At 38.8% G+C, this 20,677-nt stretch overlaps 1 protein-coding gene across 1 annotated transcript in view; it reads right to left on the bottom strand.

Annotated features, from left to right (window-relative positions):
* Positions 1 to 20,677, bottom strand: part of LOC114058629 (receptor-type tyrosine-protein phosphatase N2-like) — a 334,161-nt gene that overhangs the window by 76,012 nt on the left and 237,472 nt on the right. The window contains exon 9 of the mRNA XM_027886151.1: positions 18,714 to 19,081. Within this exon, the coding sequence (XP_027741952.1) occupies positions 18,714 to 19,081 (368 nt within the window). The remainder of the gene's footprint in view (positions 1 to 18,713; positions 19,082 to 20,677) is intronic.

The following is a 20,677-nucleotide window of genomic DNA, read 5'->3' as shown; positions in this document are numbered from 1 at the left end:
TATAACAATGTCCAGTAAAAACAACATATACAACATTCTCTGGCTAAGTCATAATCACAGATGTATTCTCAACAATGTTAAACCTCAAAGATCATAAAATTAAACCTTGCAAGCTAATCTAACTCATGACACGGTAATGCAGAAGCAACTTTGATGAGACTAACCCAGGGGAAAAAAGGTTCTGTATTTTTTCCTTCAAGGATATATAACAAGTAGAAGAAGGTGTCAAAAGAAAGTATGTAGTATTAGATACAATCTTTTTAACTGGACTAAGGTGACAATGTTTGTTTTTCAAAGCTTTTTACAAAGGTAATTATTTCTGCCTCACAGTTAAAGTTTTTGAATCTAATTTTACATCACAGTAATCATTACCACCATTTTATTTATTGCCTGCAATGAGCACTGGCTTTTTTGGTTGCTTTTTGGATTGAGTTTTTTTTGTGATTTGGGTTTTTTTTTTTCCCTGGGTTCTGCATACACTGCCCTAAGGGCACCACTATTTAAATAATGGGATGTCTCTTGCGGATCTTGGTTAGGATGGAATTGCTCAGCCTCCCTTCGTGTTTCTAACCCAAAAGGCTCAAGAGACCTCCCGTCACACAAGCAGAGGTAGCCCCTCAAGGCACCAGATAAATTTAGAGTTCTTCTAGATGTCTAAGACAGAAATGTGCTTGTGTGAAAGTAACAAAAGAATCTGATTGATTCTGCAAGGAAAAAAATGTACTATAGATTATTCATAAAACCCTCATATTTCAAGGACTGACAGTGGGAAAAAATGTGATTATTCCCATCACTATGAAAGCAGATTGTCATAGTGACTCTGGGGTTTATGTGTTAATTAAATTTTTTCTCCCAAAGACGTTGGCTTAAATTTTACCAGAATGATTGGTGTCAGCAAGTGGGCTTTTACTGCAACAGCAAGTCTGATGCAGGCAAGGACTGATGTGTACATTGGTGTGGGTTTTTTACCAAGGGAGCCTCAGTTGTAAAAGCTCAACCTTCTATTCCCTGCTTACTCCTCCCATCCTGAAAAAAAACACTCCCCAGTTTCAAAACGGAGATATGCTGCAACAAGCCACTGCAGTAGCAGTAAACTGGGGATGTAATCAGAGCACTGGAGTGCTACAAAACAGAAATGATGCTGGAGGGAAAATGGAAGGGAAAATGGTGCTGGAAGGCCATTCTTTTGCAAGCCTGATCCAGGAGTAATCTTAGTAACTCGCATGCAATATGAAACTAAAACACTGTCATCTTTGAAGACTCTCATCAAGAATGATTACAATCACTATATTTTCCAATGAGATTTTCCCAAATTCTCAACACTGATACATTCTAGTACTGTTTATTACTGTCTTATGACAGTTGTGTTGTAGGACAGTAGAATATTGAAAACCTTTCTCTAAAAATGCCAGACCGTGATTTTCCACACTAAATTCATTCTTGGCTTTTGTTTCGTGTTGCATTTCGCTCAGTGTTGCATGGTTTGTACAGTGATTAACTTCATTTACATGGAGAGAGTAACACTGTTTTCACCAGCACAGTGTTAAGCAAACTAACCTACCTTACAACAGCACCTTAAACCAATATCACCCATCTGATTTCAGGCTTATATAAGGAGAAGGCAGAAGACAATCTCGCAAACACCATCTATCCTCCTGACCGTGGCTCTTCCACACATCCCCAGTGCAAGCACACAGTACTTGTGAACAGACAATATTTGTAGTCTTTCACATATTATGTTTAGTTTTCAACCTGCTTGATTCAGTTTCTGTATTAGGGAGTGGGTTTTTTCTTAAGAATATGTTTCCTCTGCTGTTTGTGAGGATGCAACAACTGTGGAACTAATTCAACAGAAAACGTTGCAATAAACCAAAGACAAAAAGTAATTGTTCAGATAAGGAACAAACACTGAGATACTCCATAAAGAAATTGTAACAGTAGAAAGAAGACTCTACAGAGAACCCTGAAAACTGAACTATTTTATCAAGGCCAAAGACTTGGAGAAAATTTATGGGTAGGGTTTACTCTGCTTTGTCTGAACTGTTGAGATGGTCACTTCAGTACCAGAGGGGAAGGAGGGAGGGAAACCTCTTCTGGTCATGGGCCTTGATGGTAGCACTGGTAGCAACTCCTTTTGGTCATGGCCTTGCTCTGAGCAGCACAGCACAGAGGGAATCTCTGGGCTGTGGGCCCTCAGGTTCAAGGTCCAAGACAGGTGCAATTCATTTGTGTTTTCTTTCAGGAGCCTGTAATAAGGCATTTCAGTACACCAGCAATGGTGAATCCTTAAAAGAGGAACCACAGTTTACATGGGCCTCAGAAATACAGAGCGTGAGCTGGTAAAACCAAAAGCAGCGAAAGGACTTCTCATGGATGCCATTTATGTTTCCTCAATTCTCTCAAGGCTGGCTAATCCTTCCTATGTCAAAGAAAACTAATGGTTTCTGCAGTGTATTTAACAGTCCTGCTTGATGGGCACTGGAAAAGGCTCCCCAGAGAAGTGGTCACAGCACCAAGCCTGACAGAGTTCAAGAAGCATTTGGACAATGCTCTCAGGTTTGATTTTTTGGGTTGTCCTGTGCAGGGCCAGGAGCTGGACCTCTATGATCCATGTGGGTCCCATCCTACTCAGGATATTCTATGATTCTATCATTTAATTTCACCTCTAGTTTCTTGATTGGCCTAAAGATTTCTGATCACCTTTGATCTAGATTTTGGCCGGAGGAAGAGTCAACTGTTGGATGGCATAGCACCTTTTTGCAAAAGATATAGATGCTTTGAGCTCAGATCTGGAGATAATGCTTACTTTGGGGTTCTTGCCTTTGGTTTTATTTCACTTGCAGCAGATTTCTCTTTTGCGTGTTCTTTCAAGTTAACTGTGTTAAATACAATAACAGCAGCCAAACCAAAATGCGAAACATCTCGTAGTTTAATATAATTCTTCTGAGAACCTTTTTAGGTTTCCATCTCCAGTTCTCTACAGCTTGGAGGATGAAAAGAGAATCAGAAAGTATATAAAATTCATGTGTACCAAACTTTCTTCCATTGCTTTATCTTCTAATGCCACCTCTATCTGTGAGACCTAACCTAATTGTTATTTAGCTGACAGATTCAGACCCTACAGAACCAGCAACAGAACTTTGTCTCTCTCAGATGCCAATCCCTAGCTCATATTATTGGTAGAATATCCTTTGACACACTAATGACAACAAAGAAATAAATGGGGAAAGAAATATAAATATTTCCTTTGGGGTTTATGTAGATATATATACAAAGTCTGGCAGAGTATCATCTGCAAAGTATTTCTCTCCTGCTTTTGTTTAATCTTACTTTTCAGGGCATGGCTCGTTCACTAAGCTAGTTATACCTCCTGGAGAATATAGCTCATACCTCTGCTAAAAACAGCCAATGTTATATACGGTGGTACTACATTATCCCTCCAGATGAAATGAGTCTCCAGCTCAGTGCAAGACTATGATGTCATGATTTAACATCATGCCATAACCATGAAAATTTCCATATCCACTTCAACTCTGTGAAAAATAGATCATCCAATTTAGACCTGGTTGGTTGACCTAAAAGGATCCTGAGCCAATCATCTCCCTGTAATTCTATCAGGAGTTTTGTCTAGCACAACAAAACAAACAAACAAACAGGCAGGATCTAGGCTATAAAGCTCTTTGATTTAGAGATGAATCTGAAATGAAAGTAGAGGAATAAATATCTCTTAACTTTAATGTGAGCTGCTGAGCACTTCTGAAAATTAGTGTAATCCATTTAAATGTTCGGGAGTGGATTTGGGAGCCAACTTTATGTAATTGTCAAAGCGTTTCCACAAAGTGTACTGGACATTGAATACAGGAAAATTAGATTGTCTGGTGAAAATAAGATTCTGTATCTTCCAATGTCAAAAAACCTCCCAGTGAGGAAGACGAAAACAGAAATATTTTTAGGAACAATCCACTTACAAAGGTAATTTAAATAATAGAACACTGAATGATAATCTTCCTCTGCTATTGACTAATAAAGATTACACTTTTCAATTTACAAGAAAAACGCAGTGAGGAGGAGTCATTTCTAAAATCTGGTCCCAGAAAGTTGGCACAACTTAAAACAATCCCATTAAGGGATTTTTATTCCTGCTGCAAAATGCACAGACTTTGCTAACCTGTTTTTTTGGGGATTTTTTGTTTTGTTTGGTTTGGTTTGGTTTGGGTTGTTTTTTTTTTTTTGTTTTGTTTTGTTTTGTTTTTTGTTTTGGTTTGGTTTTTTGTTGTTTTGTTGTTGTTGTTTGTTTTGTTTTGGTTTTTTGTTTTGTTTTGTTGTTTTTTGTTTTTTGTTTTTTTAATCTGTCTATACAATCCCACCTTTTTCAGTGGTTTTATACATAAGTGAGAGAATATATGTAGCTGAACAAATTATGAATGAGGAATAGAATATGTCTTCATCTGGAAGAAGTCTATCAAGTTACCCTGGTCAGGACATCTTCCTGACCCTCAATTCCACTATCCATAAAATGAAGGCAATTATAGCAACTTTCCTTGTCAGGTGCCTGGTATTGTTATATGAAAGACTGTTGTTATTTCACTTGCATCCCTTCTGGTTCTAAGAATAGAAAGAGCAGCACTACTGGCAGTATATATTACTCCCTATCAAATATGGAGCAGAAGTTGTAGTAATGAATAGTACACAACATGAAGATTAACTTTTGGTTATAATAAAAACTTTGCTCATTCCTCTACCACAAATTTTGTTCCAAACTTCCTCAGCTCAGGGGATCTGACTGATTTTTGAGCAAATTTTGATTTTAGAGCATAATCAGAGCACCCTGATCAAGGTGAAGTCAACTTCTGCCTCACTGGTGGGTTAGTTGTCTTGCTTAACGCCTACTGTGGGCATGTAGGATCCTATTGTAGGATGCCAGAGTCTTATGGACCAGACATGCTTCATGAATGGCCAGTTAGACCACTTCTGGAGGACTAGTGCTGAGTATTGGAGGCTGACCTCAAGACCAGTTCAGTTTCACGCTACAATTATCTGTACAATGCTACAAATGGATTCCACGTTTCCAAGAAATTCCCGAGACAAACTACAAATCTGATGAGTGAGGACAACCACTTTGAATAATGGACTATTTTTGACCTGGACCTAATGATTTATGCATTCAAAGCTCAAAGTTTCCCCTTCTGGTTAAAGAACAAGAAGAAAACATGTAAATGAAGGCACAGGAGGAGTTCTGCAGGGAGAGACACTGGCAGCATGGCCAGCTCTGCATGCTGAGCTAAATGGAGCTCAAACTCTAATGTAAACCAGTGGGCAATGTCAAAGGGAACAAGAGGAGAAACAGAAGTAAACAATGATGAAAACTATATGTTCTGTATTTCCCAACATGCCTGTCAAAACAACCCCATAAATTGATCCATTTTGGTAGCAAAAAAAATCTGATGCAGTTATACAGATGGCTTGATTGCTGGCGTTTGCCAAGCCTGCTCTCAGCCTGAGGAGAACAACATGTAGTTCAATGTTATTCTGAGGTTATGTCAGTCTCACAAGCAGTTGCTCTCTCGTTTGCTTTTCCTCCTTCCAATTGCCAAGTGCCTTTGGAAACCCACTTACTGAACTCTGAAATGCTCCCTTAGTGCCGTCATGCAAATTATGTATTGTCTTTACCAGGCTGTACCTAGTGCCCTTCCAATACTCTGTTTAGCAATTGTAATGCAGCACTATAATGGACATCCAGTCAGCCCTGTCAGATTAGTTCAATTGAATCATTTTCTGCAAAAATGAAGAATAATCTACAGTAGAGGAATAGGCCTGACATTGGGAATTGCACTCTTTAAACCTAAATGTCAGTCTAATGCCCAGTAAAATCTTAAGTAAGGTAGGGTTCAATCCACCTAAAATTTGCTTAAATCAGAACGCAGGCAATGAAGGCTAGCTTGTCCATTTTCAAGAGTGCTGAGCACCACACAAAAAATTGCAAGATATTTCTCTGCAGCCTGAAAGTTGCCTGAGTGCTTAACTACAGTCTTCCCAGCAGTATCTGTAAGTGTCTTTTCTGGGGAGGTAAATGCCATTCCCACCCAGACTCTCTTTTGCTACCCAAACTCAAGACAGTGGCATCTCCACTCCACTTATTCATCCTGGAGAATGTTCAAAAATTTGGCTTCACTCGAGTTCAGCTTGACTAGTATTAAATACACATCTAAGTCAGAGGATGAAGTAGAGTTTGAACAAAGGACTTTTGAGGAGGAGGCATTTTATTTAGACTAATGTTTACTTTAAAACAATTTCAATATATACTAATGTAAAATACACACATGCTCAAAAGCTGTTTGGACCAGAAGTTTTCCTTACTACTGAGTGCTACATGTTAATAGTCAGGTTCTGTCTTGCACATTATCTATCCTTCTCTCTTGCTTTTAGGCCTGAAGATGAATCACTGGGTGATGGACAGTGCTGTCACTCAAGTCTGGTATACAGAGCAGTTGCCCAGGATGTGGAAGTTAAAACTGCTCAGACCAACCTCAGTAAGATCTCTTCCATCTTCTGCTTCACTTTCTAACTACCACAATAATAAGCAGAAGACAGGCAGAAGATACTAGACACAGTGCTTGTCAGCAGAGGAGGACTAGACACACTGGATCCCAGAATATCCTACTTGTTTGGCATGTCTCAGTGAGACAGGGAGATACTTTTGCAGTCTGGGCTGTCTTCTGGGGTCTTCAAACGTCCCTTCTAATCAGTGGAAGAAAGAAGGTGCCTAACCTCCCTGTGTGAGTATATTTTCACCTGTCTCTCAAGGAGCCCAATGATGTGAAATGCAGTGGATGACATCCTTGGGGAATATGTGCAGCATCCAGCAGCTATAAGTTTGGTACCTAAATGAGGCAGTCTGGCTTTCACTCTAAATTCTGGAACAACCTCATTTCAGCTTTAAAGCTAGAAAGGTGCCTTAAAGGGAAAAAGTACTAAACACATGGATAACAAGACTCACACCCAAAGCTCTTGAAAACACAAGATGAATGGACTAAATCTATTGAAGAATTTAATTTCAGTAATCAACTTTTATTGAACAATGAGAGTTATACACAAGTCAAAGTGTTGGGTTAGAATGGTAAGATCCTTTCTCATTTGCTTCTTTAACTCACTGACTCACAGGTTAGCAAAAAAAAAAAAATCTACCAGGAGACCTAGCCTGACAATTGCCTAAGTGGGTTCACCAAAGATCAGTGACTTCTGGTAGTGGTACTTTACTCTATTTTTCAGATCAGGTTTGATCTGAGAAACATAATTTTGTTGGCCCTGCCTACCTCTGTATTTATTTTGAGTGTTTATGAATTTTTTACAGTCATTCACTTAGCGGACACAAATCTTTGATGTCAAAGATTTATTTTTTTTTTTTAGTACTGATCTGAGAGTAATTATTTTCCATCTAGTCTGTTTAAATACTGAATTTCAAGAAAGATGCGTTCTGTAGTTTAAAATAATTATTTAGGAATGTTCCACACGGCCATTTCTCAATAAAGTCTCTGTTTTTACTGACATCAAATCGGCACACTCTTATTGACAGGGCAACAGACTGTAACTATCACTTTCTTAATATGCAACACAGGGCCCTTAATACTGAAGATATAAAGCTAAACCTAAGAAAAAAAGAAAGTTCAAAAACATGGGTCTGGAATACCATATGGAATGCTTTAGAGAGTCACATAAAGCGTCTGCCTTTAAGATTAATAATGTTGAGGAGTAACTTTCTCTGGCTGCTGAAAGCATTTGGCAGCAGTCTGGACACTGACTGGGTGCAGGCAAGTTCCTGGCTGATGGGAAGCTGGGAGGAGAAGCCTGGCCAGCTCCAGCACAAGCTGTCATCCTCTCTCCATGCCTGGAAAAGAGCAGGTATGTTTGTCGCAGGGCTCAGGCTGAGCAACAAGACTCTGAGGTGCCTGAAGGAGCTTCTTTAGAATGACTTACAGAGTTGCTAGGAACTGTTTCCTTATTACTTGCTCTAATGAATGGAAAATCTTAAATCCAGTAGAGGGGAGCTGTTGTAACAGCTGACAGTAGCTTCAGCATTTTTAACCACTCACCTTGATGGGCCAGCGTCAGGCTTGATTTCTTTCCCACAGTATCTCCATTCTCAGTGCACTGCTTGGCGAGGAGAAACAGAGGAGTTAAAATGCCAGAACCTGGGCACTGCCTCTGCATGGACAAGGGGCTGGTGCATACCAGCTATGACTGCTTTGCTGCTAAAAGCAGTCAAGACAAAAGGGTAAAGATCAGCAAAGTATTTTCCAGTTCCTGCTGCTGGGGTAAGGAAGGAGTGAGAAGAGCAGTGCTGAAGGAAGCACATTCCCAGCAGTACATTCTAACTCCAGGCCCTGAGTCAGTTCCTGGCAGCAGGCACCAGCACAAGACTGAAGGTTATTTTAAACCACCTTGGATATACTACTGCCTGATTTTCTAAAACTGGTAATAAATACAGGTTAGCTCAAAGATAAGTGCTAAGAAATAAAGTCCAAGAAAATCCTGGAAAAGTTCTCAAGGAGAGTGAGGGAAGTGGTCAGCTGAGATACGCCTCTGCAAGGACAACCTAAGGAGCAGTCTACCCTGGGAAAAACTGCCTTGACCACCAAAACCCATTAATTCTTTATTTTTCCTTTTTTTTTTTTTTTTTTTCTCTTGAGTAATATGTAATGTTCACACTGCTAATGATCAAGAAAGAAAGATGTAAAGACGTTAAAATAGTTGTTCAGTAACAGTATTCAAAAAAACTAGTATTTCCTCAATTCCCTGAGCAAAAACTTAAAAATGTGAGTGTTGCTATGAAATTTCCAGTGTTCAAGGGGTTACCCAAAGTCCAGCCATAAAGTAACAAACCATCCATATTCAATCCCAGAATTACTAGGGACACCTGACCAAATAAATGAGAATATTATACATGAAAAGATCAGAGTCCAACTGATTCATTGTCTGACTCCACAGGTCAGGAATGGGCCATTTTATACTTACATGAACCTCATGAAACATATGAGCCTGGTGTTGAATAATTATTTTAGCCTTGCCCTTTTCCTGTGCACCATGTGTACTGCAGTCCAGGCCAAGAACCTTATACCCTGCAGCAAGAGTATTCCTTCTGAAAACAAGTAAGATTATGATACAATTCTACAAGCAATTAGTTAATGTGATGATGTGTATGCTAAATACTTACAAAAACCTCTCCTTTTTAAAAATCTCCTGCTGAACTCTTGCCCTTTTTTTTAGAAATGCACAGTTGAAATGGGCCACTGCCTTCAGGATTTGCATGCCTTCTCTTAAATTTTCAAGTCTGAAATATGTGCCACTGTACCAAGGGTAGGATTCACATATATAAACACAGCAAATCTTTTCTTCAAATTTTCTACAGCCTCAGAGCACAGACTAGGAGAGGTTTTAAGAATACCTTTTGTTCTTCCTCCCCCCCAATACTATTTTTGTTAATGTCTATTATTCTGTCACACTTATTCCAGCTGAATTTCATCTACCATTGTGCTCCTTAATCCCTCAATGTATTTAAATCCATCTGGAATTTTTCTAAATCCTCCATAGTTCTTCCTAACAGAGACAATTTGCCGAGGAGGTATCACTAATCTCTCTACATGCTGAGAAGCAGCAGTTCATGACGAATCTTTCTCTCCTATCTCATAACCAGTTCTTAATCCTCAGTGACACCCTGTCCCTTGCTCTGTAACTCACTCTCCTTAAAGTCAGTATGAAGAGCATCCCATTTATCTCCTGTTGATTTGAAGGGTAGGTACAACTTGCAGTTTTGCTGCAACAGCAGTTTTTCTCCTGGGAGAGTCTAATGTATCTCAACAGAAGGTGCTTCGGGTCTGAGGGTCTTCCATGTGTGGTATTGCCATGATCGAAAAGAAGGGGCTCCTGGCACTGTCTCCTGGAGGCCCAGGCTCAATGGTCCTCAGATATAAACAGCCAAGATTTAAATTGTGTGGTTTAAAATAGTAGCTGCTCATTAATGTGGTCTCAGAGTCAGTGAATACAGCACTTCTCCATCTCAGAGAACCTGTAAACAATACTAGGAAAGCTTTTATTTTAAGGACACATTTAAATTCTTTTGGAATTTATCTTTTTTTCCCTCCTCTTTTTTTTTTTTTTTTCTGCTAAGGTTAGTAAATATTTTAACAAACAACATAACGGGGAAACTCAGCTACTGAAGTATGAAATAGATGTGAAGCCTTTTGTGTGCAAATTTCATCAGTAACTGAGCTATGGGAGAGCCGCTGATGCGATTGCAATAAACAGATGTAGCTTTACCAAAGTTCCACAAGACCTATTCACTCCTATCTTTCCACTGACTTCTGTCTCCTGGGAATTGCCTTCATGGCACTTTTTAGCACGCCAACAGCATTCTGACCTGAAAGGTCATTTACCAAAACCAGCTCATTTAGCTGCTGCTGCCCACATCTGAGCCCCACGCCCCAAAATCCAAAGGAAAGATGTTCCATTTGCCTGAGGAGGGAATAAATGGAGTATGTTGCCACCCACACCTGCCCCATGAATGGAGCTCCTGCCACCTCAGGTAGTGCACAGCATGTCAGAGAAGACACAGCAATACATGACCCTGCCATTCTCATCAGACTGGCAATCATCAGTACAAAGCTATTGAATCCAGCCTTTCCAACTCCTACTTCTCTTTTTCTAGACACAAAGGAAGTCTCATTCATCACAAGAAAGATGCATATTATCCATACAACAGAGAAGAAACTGAGACATTAGAGGGCTTTGCTCCAGGTCAGAGAGGAGGTAAGTGCCATAGCAAGGACTACTGGGAATATTTTGAATCAAAGTAATTTATAGTGTTGCCGTTAAATTCTTTCTGAGCCTACCAAACCTAAAAAAACATTTAGACACTGAAATTGTATTTATTTCTCTTGTCTGGAAGTACCCCTGAGAGTAACTCATCTGATAATCTATAATGAAAGTCCTGGGCACTGATGCTTCAAGTCCAAGGTGTTACAGCAGCCTGCCTTGTCTGTCTGAGTTTAGTTCTTTTGTCCATGCTCCAGTGTCATTTCATACATCTTGAAGCACACATCCCCACCAAAGACTTAAAGAATTTCATGGACTTAGTTTGGTTTTAACATGGTCTGTGTCTTACATTAAGTTATAAAATTATTAATTTTGTAAATGTTTCGCATTTACTCAGAATTCATGAGAGCAACCAAATAACTTCTAAGCGCAGAGCTATTCACTGGATTGTTTGAGAGCTGCCAGACTTCACAGCACTGTTATCGTAATCATTTTAAGGACACAGCAATTTTATTGCATTGGGCTGCACTTTCGTTTTTCTATGCTTGTTTTCTCAAAGGCTTTATTAGCCATAAAACCTTTTTAAGCTTACTTCTGTTTTGACAGCTCAGCAAATTCCCACTTTCTGTAATTTTCCCCCCTCTTTTCCCACCACTAGTAAGTGTGAATTTAAACCTCTTAATACAGACAGATTCAAGTCCAGGCCAATTTGTAACACAAATGACACTCGCTAAAAATCAATGGCAGTGGTCAGGCCATGAAGGTCAGAGGAGATAACGGCATCACGGAAACATGGGAGTGAGAGAGAAGTTGAGAAGGATCAACTCTCCAGAGTTATAATGGAAGTGTGACACTGTGCCAGCCTGTACTTGCATTACTTCAAACATGCACTACCTCCAGCTGTGTTAATAGTAACAAATTCATACAGATGGCTTGTCGCTAGCAGAAGCACAGAAATAATGGCAATAATCCGTGCCATAATTGTGGTGCCCTCCCTTCTGAGGCTGAAATGGACCCCACCAAAGTACTCCCTAATGCATTTTAAGCTGATTGCTGGAAACAGCCATGGAGTTCACTTGTCGTGCACCCTGAATCTCTGATGCAAAAAAAAAAAAAAAGCCTTGAAAATGCTAAACTGTTCTTTCATATCAAATTACTTCTTCATAAAAGTAATTAATAAATGAGATTGAGGACAACTGGTGATACACATTTTGATCCACTTCCGACTTTTTTTGTATTTATTTCCCTTCCTTAAAATTATCCATCTTCCTCCAAGGCAGCACAAGGCCTAGATCAATTTATAATGCAAATGGTTTAAGCTAAGAGTGACAGAGAATATCTGACATCGTAGCATTAAAAGAAAGTTAAAGAAACACAGGTATTAGTTGTTAAGGGGACTGGAGCACCTCCCCTGTGAGGACAGGCAGAGGAGGTTGTGAGTGCTCAACCTGGAGAAGAGAATGTTTTGTGGAGACATAGCAACCTTGCAGTGTCTGAAGGAGGCCAACAAGGAAATCAAACAAGGGCCAATGGAAAAGCAGAATTTCTACTCAAAAGAAAAAAGTAAAATGTTTTCTCTGTTCCAATTTATTCTGTATGTTCTGAATTAGTCCTCACTTATTTTCTAATTATGAAATGACTCCATTCTAATTTTTAGGGGTCAGTCATTTGCATTTTGTACACATTATCTGAACCAAGAAATTAAAAAAAAAAAAAAAAGTTAAATTATGGCATTTTTATGTCTGAGCTTCCCAGGACTGGGTAGAACAGCATTGATGAAAAGGTGCTATCAGATAATAGACTGCATTATGATTCAGTATGCTGCATTCCCAGGAATCCTGATCTTTGGCTTTCTTCTTCTCATTCCTTTCAAAAGTTTAAAATTCATCACCATTTCATAATGACCTGGATGGTAATTAACCAAAAAATGCTGTGATACACGAGAAGTATTGACTATATGGCATTGTGAGATATTGCAGCATCTCAGGGTTATAACAACTATCACTGTTTATGAAAACAAAGAACAGGCTCCAGCCTGTTCCATCCCCAGTCTGGGGATATGTAATGTACATTTCTAGAGCCTGGAGCCAGCACAGGAACCTGAACCTGCTCACAGAGAGCTTGTGGAGTACCTGCACCATCTGCCCTCCCAAAAACCTGGCACATGAGACCCGAACAATGGATGCTAAAGTGGCACAGGAGGCATGGAAAGACAGAAATGGGAGATTCTGGGAGTGTCTGGTCTGGAAAACCAGGACATTTCTGTTCAGCTAAGTGGAGAGACAAAAGTGTGAGGGAGTCCTTGTGGTGCTACTGGGGACTCCAGGCACACTCCCACAATTGCCCATTGCCTTTCATTGGCTGGAGGGACCAGAGTGATTCCTTGTCATTACTGTCATTAGTGCAGCACATGAGCTGGTCATGGGCTACATCAGTTGGAAAATTTTCTCTCTGTGTTCCTCTAGATGTGGAAATGCAGAGCTGGTCCCAATAGACATAAGAGGAAAACATCTGGAAAAGTGAAACCTGTTGAGGAGGGAAAGATGGACACTTGGAAGGACTCTTCTCTTGTAAGGTGATCTACATCAGCAGGAGAGAATCATGTTCTGTCATAATATATTTCAAACAGATTTTGAAAGCACAAAAGCTAGTGGTAGCTGAAGTAGAACAGATTATCATATTATCTCTCCACATAAAACAGACAATAAATTCAAAATATACAAAGCTGAAATCTTGCATTAAAAAAAACCAACCAACCAACCAACCAACCAAAAGCCAGTGTTTATTGTTCTCTGTGGCAAAACCACATTAGCTACCACTTTTCTGTTATTTTCTTATGGATGAATAAGAGGCATGAAGTATCATTTTCCTATGGGAATATCTAATAACAAAATTAAGGCAGTGAAGAAGTAAAGTGGAGGACATGATCTCTGTCACTTTCTAAGCACCACAAGAAAACTGGAGAATTATAGATGGAAAAAAGATTTTATGTCTAGAAAACTCTAGGGATCATGAACAATTATGTGTGAAGAGTTAGCAATGAAAGATTCTAGAACTATGTCTCTACTAGTTCTAGTGCTGAGACACAGTGACCAAATTGTTTCTATTAGATAATTTCATAGGCAAGGATTTTCCATGTGTATTATTCAGATAGGGGGTCAAGTTGTGTTGTCAGAAGGAAAACCCCGGGCTTTAAAATCAATTATGGACATTTATAGAAACTATTTATACAAGGGAAGAGTCTTCTAAGGAAAGGGACAAAGTGTGAGATAAAAATTTTACATTTAACTTCTTTTTTAATCTCAATGGTGTTGTTCCTTGGTGATTTTAACAGACTTCTGAATCAACAGATTTTCTCTTTTAAGTATGTTAATAATTTCTTTTAGTTTTTAAAGCTAGTTGCAAAAGTTAATTGAAGAATATGCACAAATTTCTTTCCCTTGACAAAGTACACTTGCAGGTAGAATAACAGCTTCAAAAAGGACACTGAGATATACAGAGAAGGTCAAATCTCTTTGTATTTATGTATTAAAGGACAAGAACATTCTGTTATTATTTTCTAAAAACTGATGAAAAGCCTTAAGGAATACAAAAGCTCAGCTTCTAAGAAACATCAAGACCTTCCAGTAACTAATAACAATAAACATATCAGACCTATTTCGTTGCTGTAGATCTTTCATTTTTCCTATTTATTTTAAATTCAATTTTTAAATGCAATTAAAATGTTTCCACCTGGTAGGGGAAACAAATAATGAAGATATCATAAAAATACCATTCTTTAATGACCTGCCTGGCAAACAGAAAACTTGGGGAATAAACCAAGAGTTCTGTACAACCCAGATTCAGGGTCCTAACCTGAACACCATCCCGAGGAAAGCAATCATTATATGCAAAGCGGCATCATTTATCACATTTTTAAAGGTGAAGAAGCAATATCAAGCATTTGGAATTAACCTAACCCTTCAGCACGCTAAATGGGTCGGACTAATCATGTTCCATAGCCATTTCATACTATAAACACAAGATCCGTTTTCAGCTCTTTCACAGCACCTGAGCAGAACACCAGCTACCTCAAACAAAACTCACTGACATCCATGCAGGATCCAATTCAGTTAACAAGCTGTGAACGGATTTACAGCCTATATAATTTTACATAGACAGTCTGGAACTGAGAGTCAACATATGACAGAACATGAAATATCCAAGAAATGCCTAATATAACAATGCCAGAAGTTGGCTCAGAAGCCAAGAGAGCTACCATGAGCTGTCTGTGATCTAGTCTGTGATCCAGTATTTATATGAAAAACTGCAAGCACATGCATTCTGATAAATCACTAAACAGGACAAGGTCCTCTGCATTAGATGTCCAAGCATGGTATCAGACAAACATGACTTGATTTTGAAGCTTGAAAGACTGTAATAAGTAGTAAAAAGAGAAGAACTTTCAAATTAGGATTTTTCTTAGTGTATTTAAGTCTAGCTACTCAATCTCATATTTGAGAAACTGCATGCCAGCTTGGCTATTTAAACTGCTGAGCATGCAGCAGCTTACATTTAGTTTTCCTGGAGGTGGTAAGAACTACATGTTCTGGAAAATCAAGCTTTGGTTTTCCTCATGAGACACTCAGGAGACTGAACACTGTGTAAATGTTTTGACTGTGGGATCTGGGCCCTAATTTTAGAGCACAAACTGCCAAACAAATGGGAGCACTTACATTTTTTTGAACACAAAAAAGAAAGTTTTCCAAACTTGAAGAACTCGAATATCAGAAAAGAGGAAGAGCTCTTTTGTCCAAAGGCAAAGATTCCTCTTATTTGAGAGTTCACAGTGATGGTATCCCCGCTTTAACAGAGAGGTATTTTATGCCTATGCTTGCAGTTCAATACGAATGAAAATAACAAGCCCTAGATAACTTTTTTTAAAAAATAAGATTACTTTAGAATTTCAGAGTTAAAATTAGTAAAACAGTTCAAAGTAGTTACACTGAGAAAGAAAAAATCTTTATCATGCAAATCCTACAGTGGTAGAATTGCAATTTTTTGAAGGAGAAAAAAAGTAAAGAAAGTAAATCACCAATTTGATTGGTTTCTCAGCATAATAAAGTGCTGAAGCAGCACAGTGGAGGATTTGCTGGACAATTTTCTACACTGAAACTGTCAATTCATTCCAAACCTTAGCAGTGATGGATATTATGGATTGGTATGGATTGCACTGCTCCAACCATCCGAAAGGTCACTTGACAAACACAGCAGGAGTGACCTATTGTTCTTGCCATTGACAATCAGACTGCCATTTTGACAAGTCTTTAAAGTATCACAGATCTTTTCTTCAGCTATTAGATGGAAATGTTTATCTCTGGTTTGTGGCACAATTAAATGCTGGTATCTTAGCGGTTCATGGAATTCACTGAAGCAGTCTTAATATCTCCTCTGGATTGCACTTGCAAAGCCTCAAAAGCTAATAGTGAATGGACTGCTCCTGAAATGTCAACCACACCACCAAGCAGAATCAACTTTAGGTTGGAAAAGACCTCTAGCATCATTGAGTCCAGCCATGAACCCCACACTGCCAAGTCCACCACTAAACCATGTCCCTAAGTGACATCATTTAAATACTTTCAGGGATGGTGGGCAGCCTGTTCCAATGCTAGTCAAACCTTTCAGCAGAGAAGTTTTTCCTAATATGCAATTTAAACATACCCTGGGACAAATTGAGGCCATTTCGCCTCTTGATCCCTCTGCAGAGCCTTCCTGCCCTCCAGAACATCAATACTCTCTCTCAACTTGGTGTCACCTGAAAACTGACAGAGGGTACATTTGATCTCCTCATTCAGATCATCAATAAAGATATTAAATACTCAGTACTAAGCCCTGGGGAACACATTTGTGACCTACCACCAACTGGATGTAACTGCATCCACACTGTCAGAAGGAGATCAGGTTTGTCAGGCAGGACCTGACTTTCACAAACCCACGATGGCTGGGCCCTGCCCCCCAGTTGTCTTTACGTGTCACATTATGGCACTAAAGATGATCTGCTCCGTGACCTTCCTTGACACAAGCCAGTAGTTCCCCAGATTTCCTTCCAACCCTTCTTGTACATGGGATTTACATTTGCTGACTTCCAATCAACTGGGACCTCCCTAGTTAGCCAGGACTGCTGGTAAATGATGGAAAGTGTCTCGGTAAGATCCTTTGGAACCCTTGGGTGAATCCCATCCAGCCATGGAGGATTATGTGTGTCTAAGTGGTCTATCAGATTGCTAACTGTTTCTTCCTGGATTATGGAGGCTCCATTCTGTTCCCCATTCCTGCCTTCCGGGGGTTGGGTACCTGAAGAACAACTGGTCTTACTACTAAAGGTTGAGGCAAAGAAGGCATTAAGTACCTCAGCCTTCTGCTCATCCTTTGAACTGTGTTTCCCCCCAGTACCCAGTCAAGGACAAACTTCTTTCACTTTAGCTATCTAAAAGCATCTTGTCCAAAAGTTACTAAAATGATAATAATCTAGTATATAAAAAAGTACTTTTTGTATTTCTCCTACTGAAAATGGTAAAGAGGTTGAATAAAACTATGCTAAATTATATTTGCTTATAGGGAGTCCTCTAGAACCAAGAACACTTGGACAAATGATCTTCTTCAGCAAGTTTCACTGAATAATAGCAGACATAATTCAGGGAAAACCCATCAGTGGGAAACTAGCAGGAAGAAAACCAGATAAGATGACACAGTGAAGAATCTCCAGGTTGTGAACACTGAAATTCAGAACATTTCCCATTGCAGAGAGCTCTGAAAGCTCTAAGCTTTACAGAATTTATGAGTCAAATAAAGTCTGGATGGTCAAAGGAGATGGTGTCATTAAGGTACTCTTGGGTATAAAGGAGCCTTCCAGATTGATGTGAGTTAAAAGAGCTGGGGGAAGTAAGGCTGAGCTGGGGAAAAACTGGCTTCTACTGCTTCACGTAACATTCATAGGCAGGATCCATGAGATGCAGTTAAACTGTGGTATTCCATCAATTTCTAGTCTGTTTCTGATATGCAGTCACACGCATTTCAAAGCAACACAGTATAGTAAAATCTCAAATCCTCCACAGTCCTATTGCCTTCAATCCCATTATGAAGTTTGAGGCAGTCAAAAGAATCAGTCCATGCTGAAGAATTTCCTGTCTCAGTTTCTCTGTGATGCTGGGCAGTGATTTGTAAGCTCATCCTAGAAAATCTTAATTTCTCACAGAAGATGAGTCATGATCACTGAGCAAATATAGCATTGCTCTTATAGGGGAAAAAACGGATGTGAAAGTGCCTACAACATTCTAAAATCCCAAATGTTCCTGTAATGAACTGTGTATCACTAGGGGGATAAAGTTGTCTTTTGAAAGTATAGTATTAAATGTCAAATTCATTACTGGCATGACCTGAAATCATTAGGTCTTTCTTTCTAAACTAGCTGCATATGTGATGTTCAGAATCCTATATGTGTTATTTTCAGATCAAAATGAAACCAGAGAGAAAATATTGTGCTTTATTATTGTGTGTGTGTCATTCTTTGAAAGAATGACTCAGGCATTGATATTTAGACTACTTTCAAGTCAAATATTTAAAGCCTGCATCCTAACCATAAGCACACTTACTGACATATTGGAAGGTCACTGGAACATGAGAAGATAGAGAGAGGTCTAAGCAAAAGACCTACAGTCATCCGCAAGGGAGGAAAGGCAACTGTAAGAAAACGGAACCGTTTTCTTGTATTTTCATCAAAGTATTGAACAGGTTCCAAACAGTTTCAGAGGTACTAAAAATCAGGCCTGTGGCATTTTCCTCTTGCACATTCATATTTCATTAGGTGCAATGACTTCATCTTTTCTGCAGTTAACAGTGCCATTCAAATGGGCTGCTATACTTACTCTTTCACTGTCACAATGTAGCCGTATTCTTTCTCCTCAGAAGACTTCACTTCAAGTTGTAAGCCTTGTCCCGTGTTTTTCTGAGGCTTTTCATAGGAGTTTCCATCCTGCATTAAAGAATTCTTAATCCAGTAGCTGGTCTTACTCGGCTCTTTGGAGTCAGATTCACTATTCTCTGCAGTTGTCAGCTCCCTTGAGAAAGTCTCACTTTTTACATTTTCCACACCAGCATTTATTTCTTCTGAAGAGTCAGTTTCTTCAGATTTCTTGGTTTCTATCTTAGTAGATTCTTCAGGGCCAAGGTCTTTGGGTGTATTTTCAGGTAAAGCATTCTCATTCAAGAATTTAATTAGTTTTGCAGTGTTCTCCTATATCAAAAGAATAGTGTTATTTTTAAAATTAAGCACAGGAATTATATACTGAACCAAAACTAGATTAAATCTTTCAAATTCTAATTGATATGTCAGAGTCTACTCAAACAACTCTTGTATGGTCATTTTCTTAATTTCTCTAAGATGCCAGACTATGTTAAGAACATAATGTTCATTCGGTAATAATAAAAGAGCATTAAAACTATGCCACCAAATTTTTCCAGCAGTTTTCATGTGTCTTTGTGGAAAATAAAACTTTATTATCAACTAAGTTAATGAAAAGGAGAAAGAATATAAATATCCACCAACATGTCTATGTGTTGGGCCTGAAAACATGAATACTTCTTGGGTCTCACCAGTTATAACACAGGAAAGGGAACAGATATTATATGACCAATTCTATTTTTCTTATTCATCTCTAGAAATGGTGACAAACTATATGCGAGTGATCCAATAAGCTAAACATATGATCACAGGAAAAAAAAAACTCTCTAATAAATCAAAACAATAAGCAAAGGAGCAGAAATCAAATCGTGCCTGGAACAATTCCTCAGCTAGTTTTGTTCCATAACTATATTGCAGCCAAGCATGGTTAATGGGCACTTTGTGCTCTGTGTCACAATATATTCTGTTCTATCACGTCCTCTATTCAAACTTCCACTAAGAAATCTATACATGGGACCCTCTGCAAGTCTGTTGTAAATACAGCACTTCATTCCTTGAAGAGCTTCATCTGGGTGGTCAAAGCTCCTGCCACATTGTTCATGTGTGTATTTTCCTTTCTTCGTAGAAGGGCAGAAGAGCCTTTACTGTGAACACAGGTCCATTTATGGCCTCCAAGTATTAGCTTTTGACAGAGTATATAGTAGAAGAAGTTTCACAGAGTTTTTAGAAATATTCCTTTGACATTTTTCTGCTCCACGAAACCCAGAAAAAGGGAGGTGAATATACCTCGAAAATGGCTGAATATTGGACAGAGGTACATAGGATACAATTCCAAACTCATAAGGAATATTGTAAAAGTAATCTGGATTGAATGCTAAATTTGACGTTAATAGCTAGGGCAAGAGATGTAATGCCCAGAGCTTTTGAAATACCTCTGATAGTCAATGAATTAATGGCAACACATAAAACTAAATGGCAGATCCCTTGAAAGGAGCAGGAATTTTGAAACACAACCAATCCCCATCCCAACACATACCTTCAGAGGAAATATATTTACTCATTAATTTCTGAAAACCAGTGAGATTATCTGAGCAAGGATGCTTACATTCACCAGAACTAAGAGTCAAAGGACAGGGAAGAGTGTTTTCAAGAACACCTCAATACTCAAAATTTATTAACTTGAGGAAAAACCTGAATTTTTCTGAACTTTGGGAATCTGTTGTGAATTATCTCTATTTACAAATTAAAGAAAAGTAAAAAAGGACTTGATTTTGCTTTTTTGAACATCAAAACTAATTTTGGTTAAGATTTAAATCAATGTTCATTTGATATTTCAATGCGTGAACAACAACTTGCCTATTTGTGATATTGAATCATAGCCACAGAAAACTAGAACAAGTCTTACAGTTCAGAATTGTGTTTTTGACC

This window comes from Empidonax traillii, unplaced genomic scaffold, assembly GCF_003031625.1.
Source record: "Empidonax traillii isolate 1590-97213 ecotype Southwest subspecies unplaced genomic scaffold, ASM303162v1 scaffold178:size2223814, whole genome shotgun sequence".
Classification (NCBI taxonomy): domain Eukaryota; kingdom Metazoa; phylum Chordata; class Aves; order Passeriformes; family Tyrannidae; genus Empidonax; species Empidonax traillii.
This window is presented reverse-complemented; position numbering and strand designations above follow the sequence as displayed.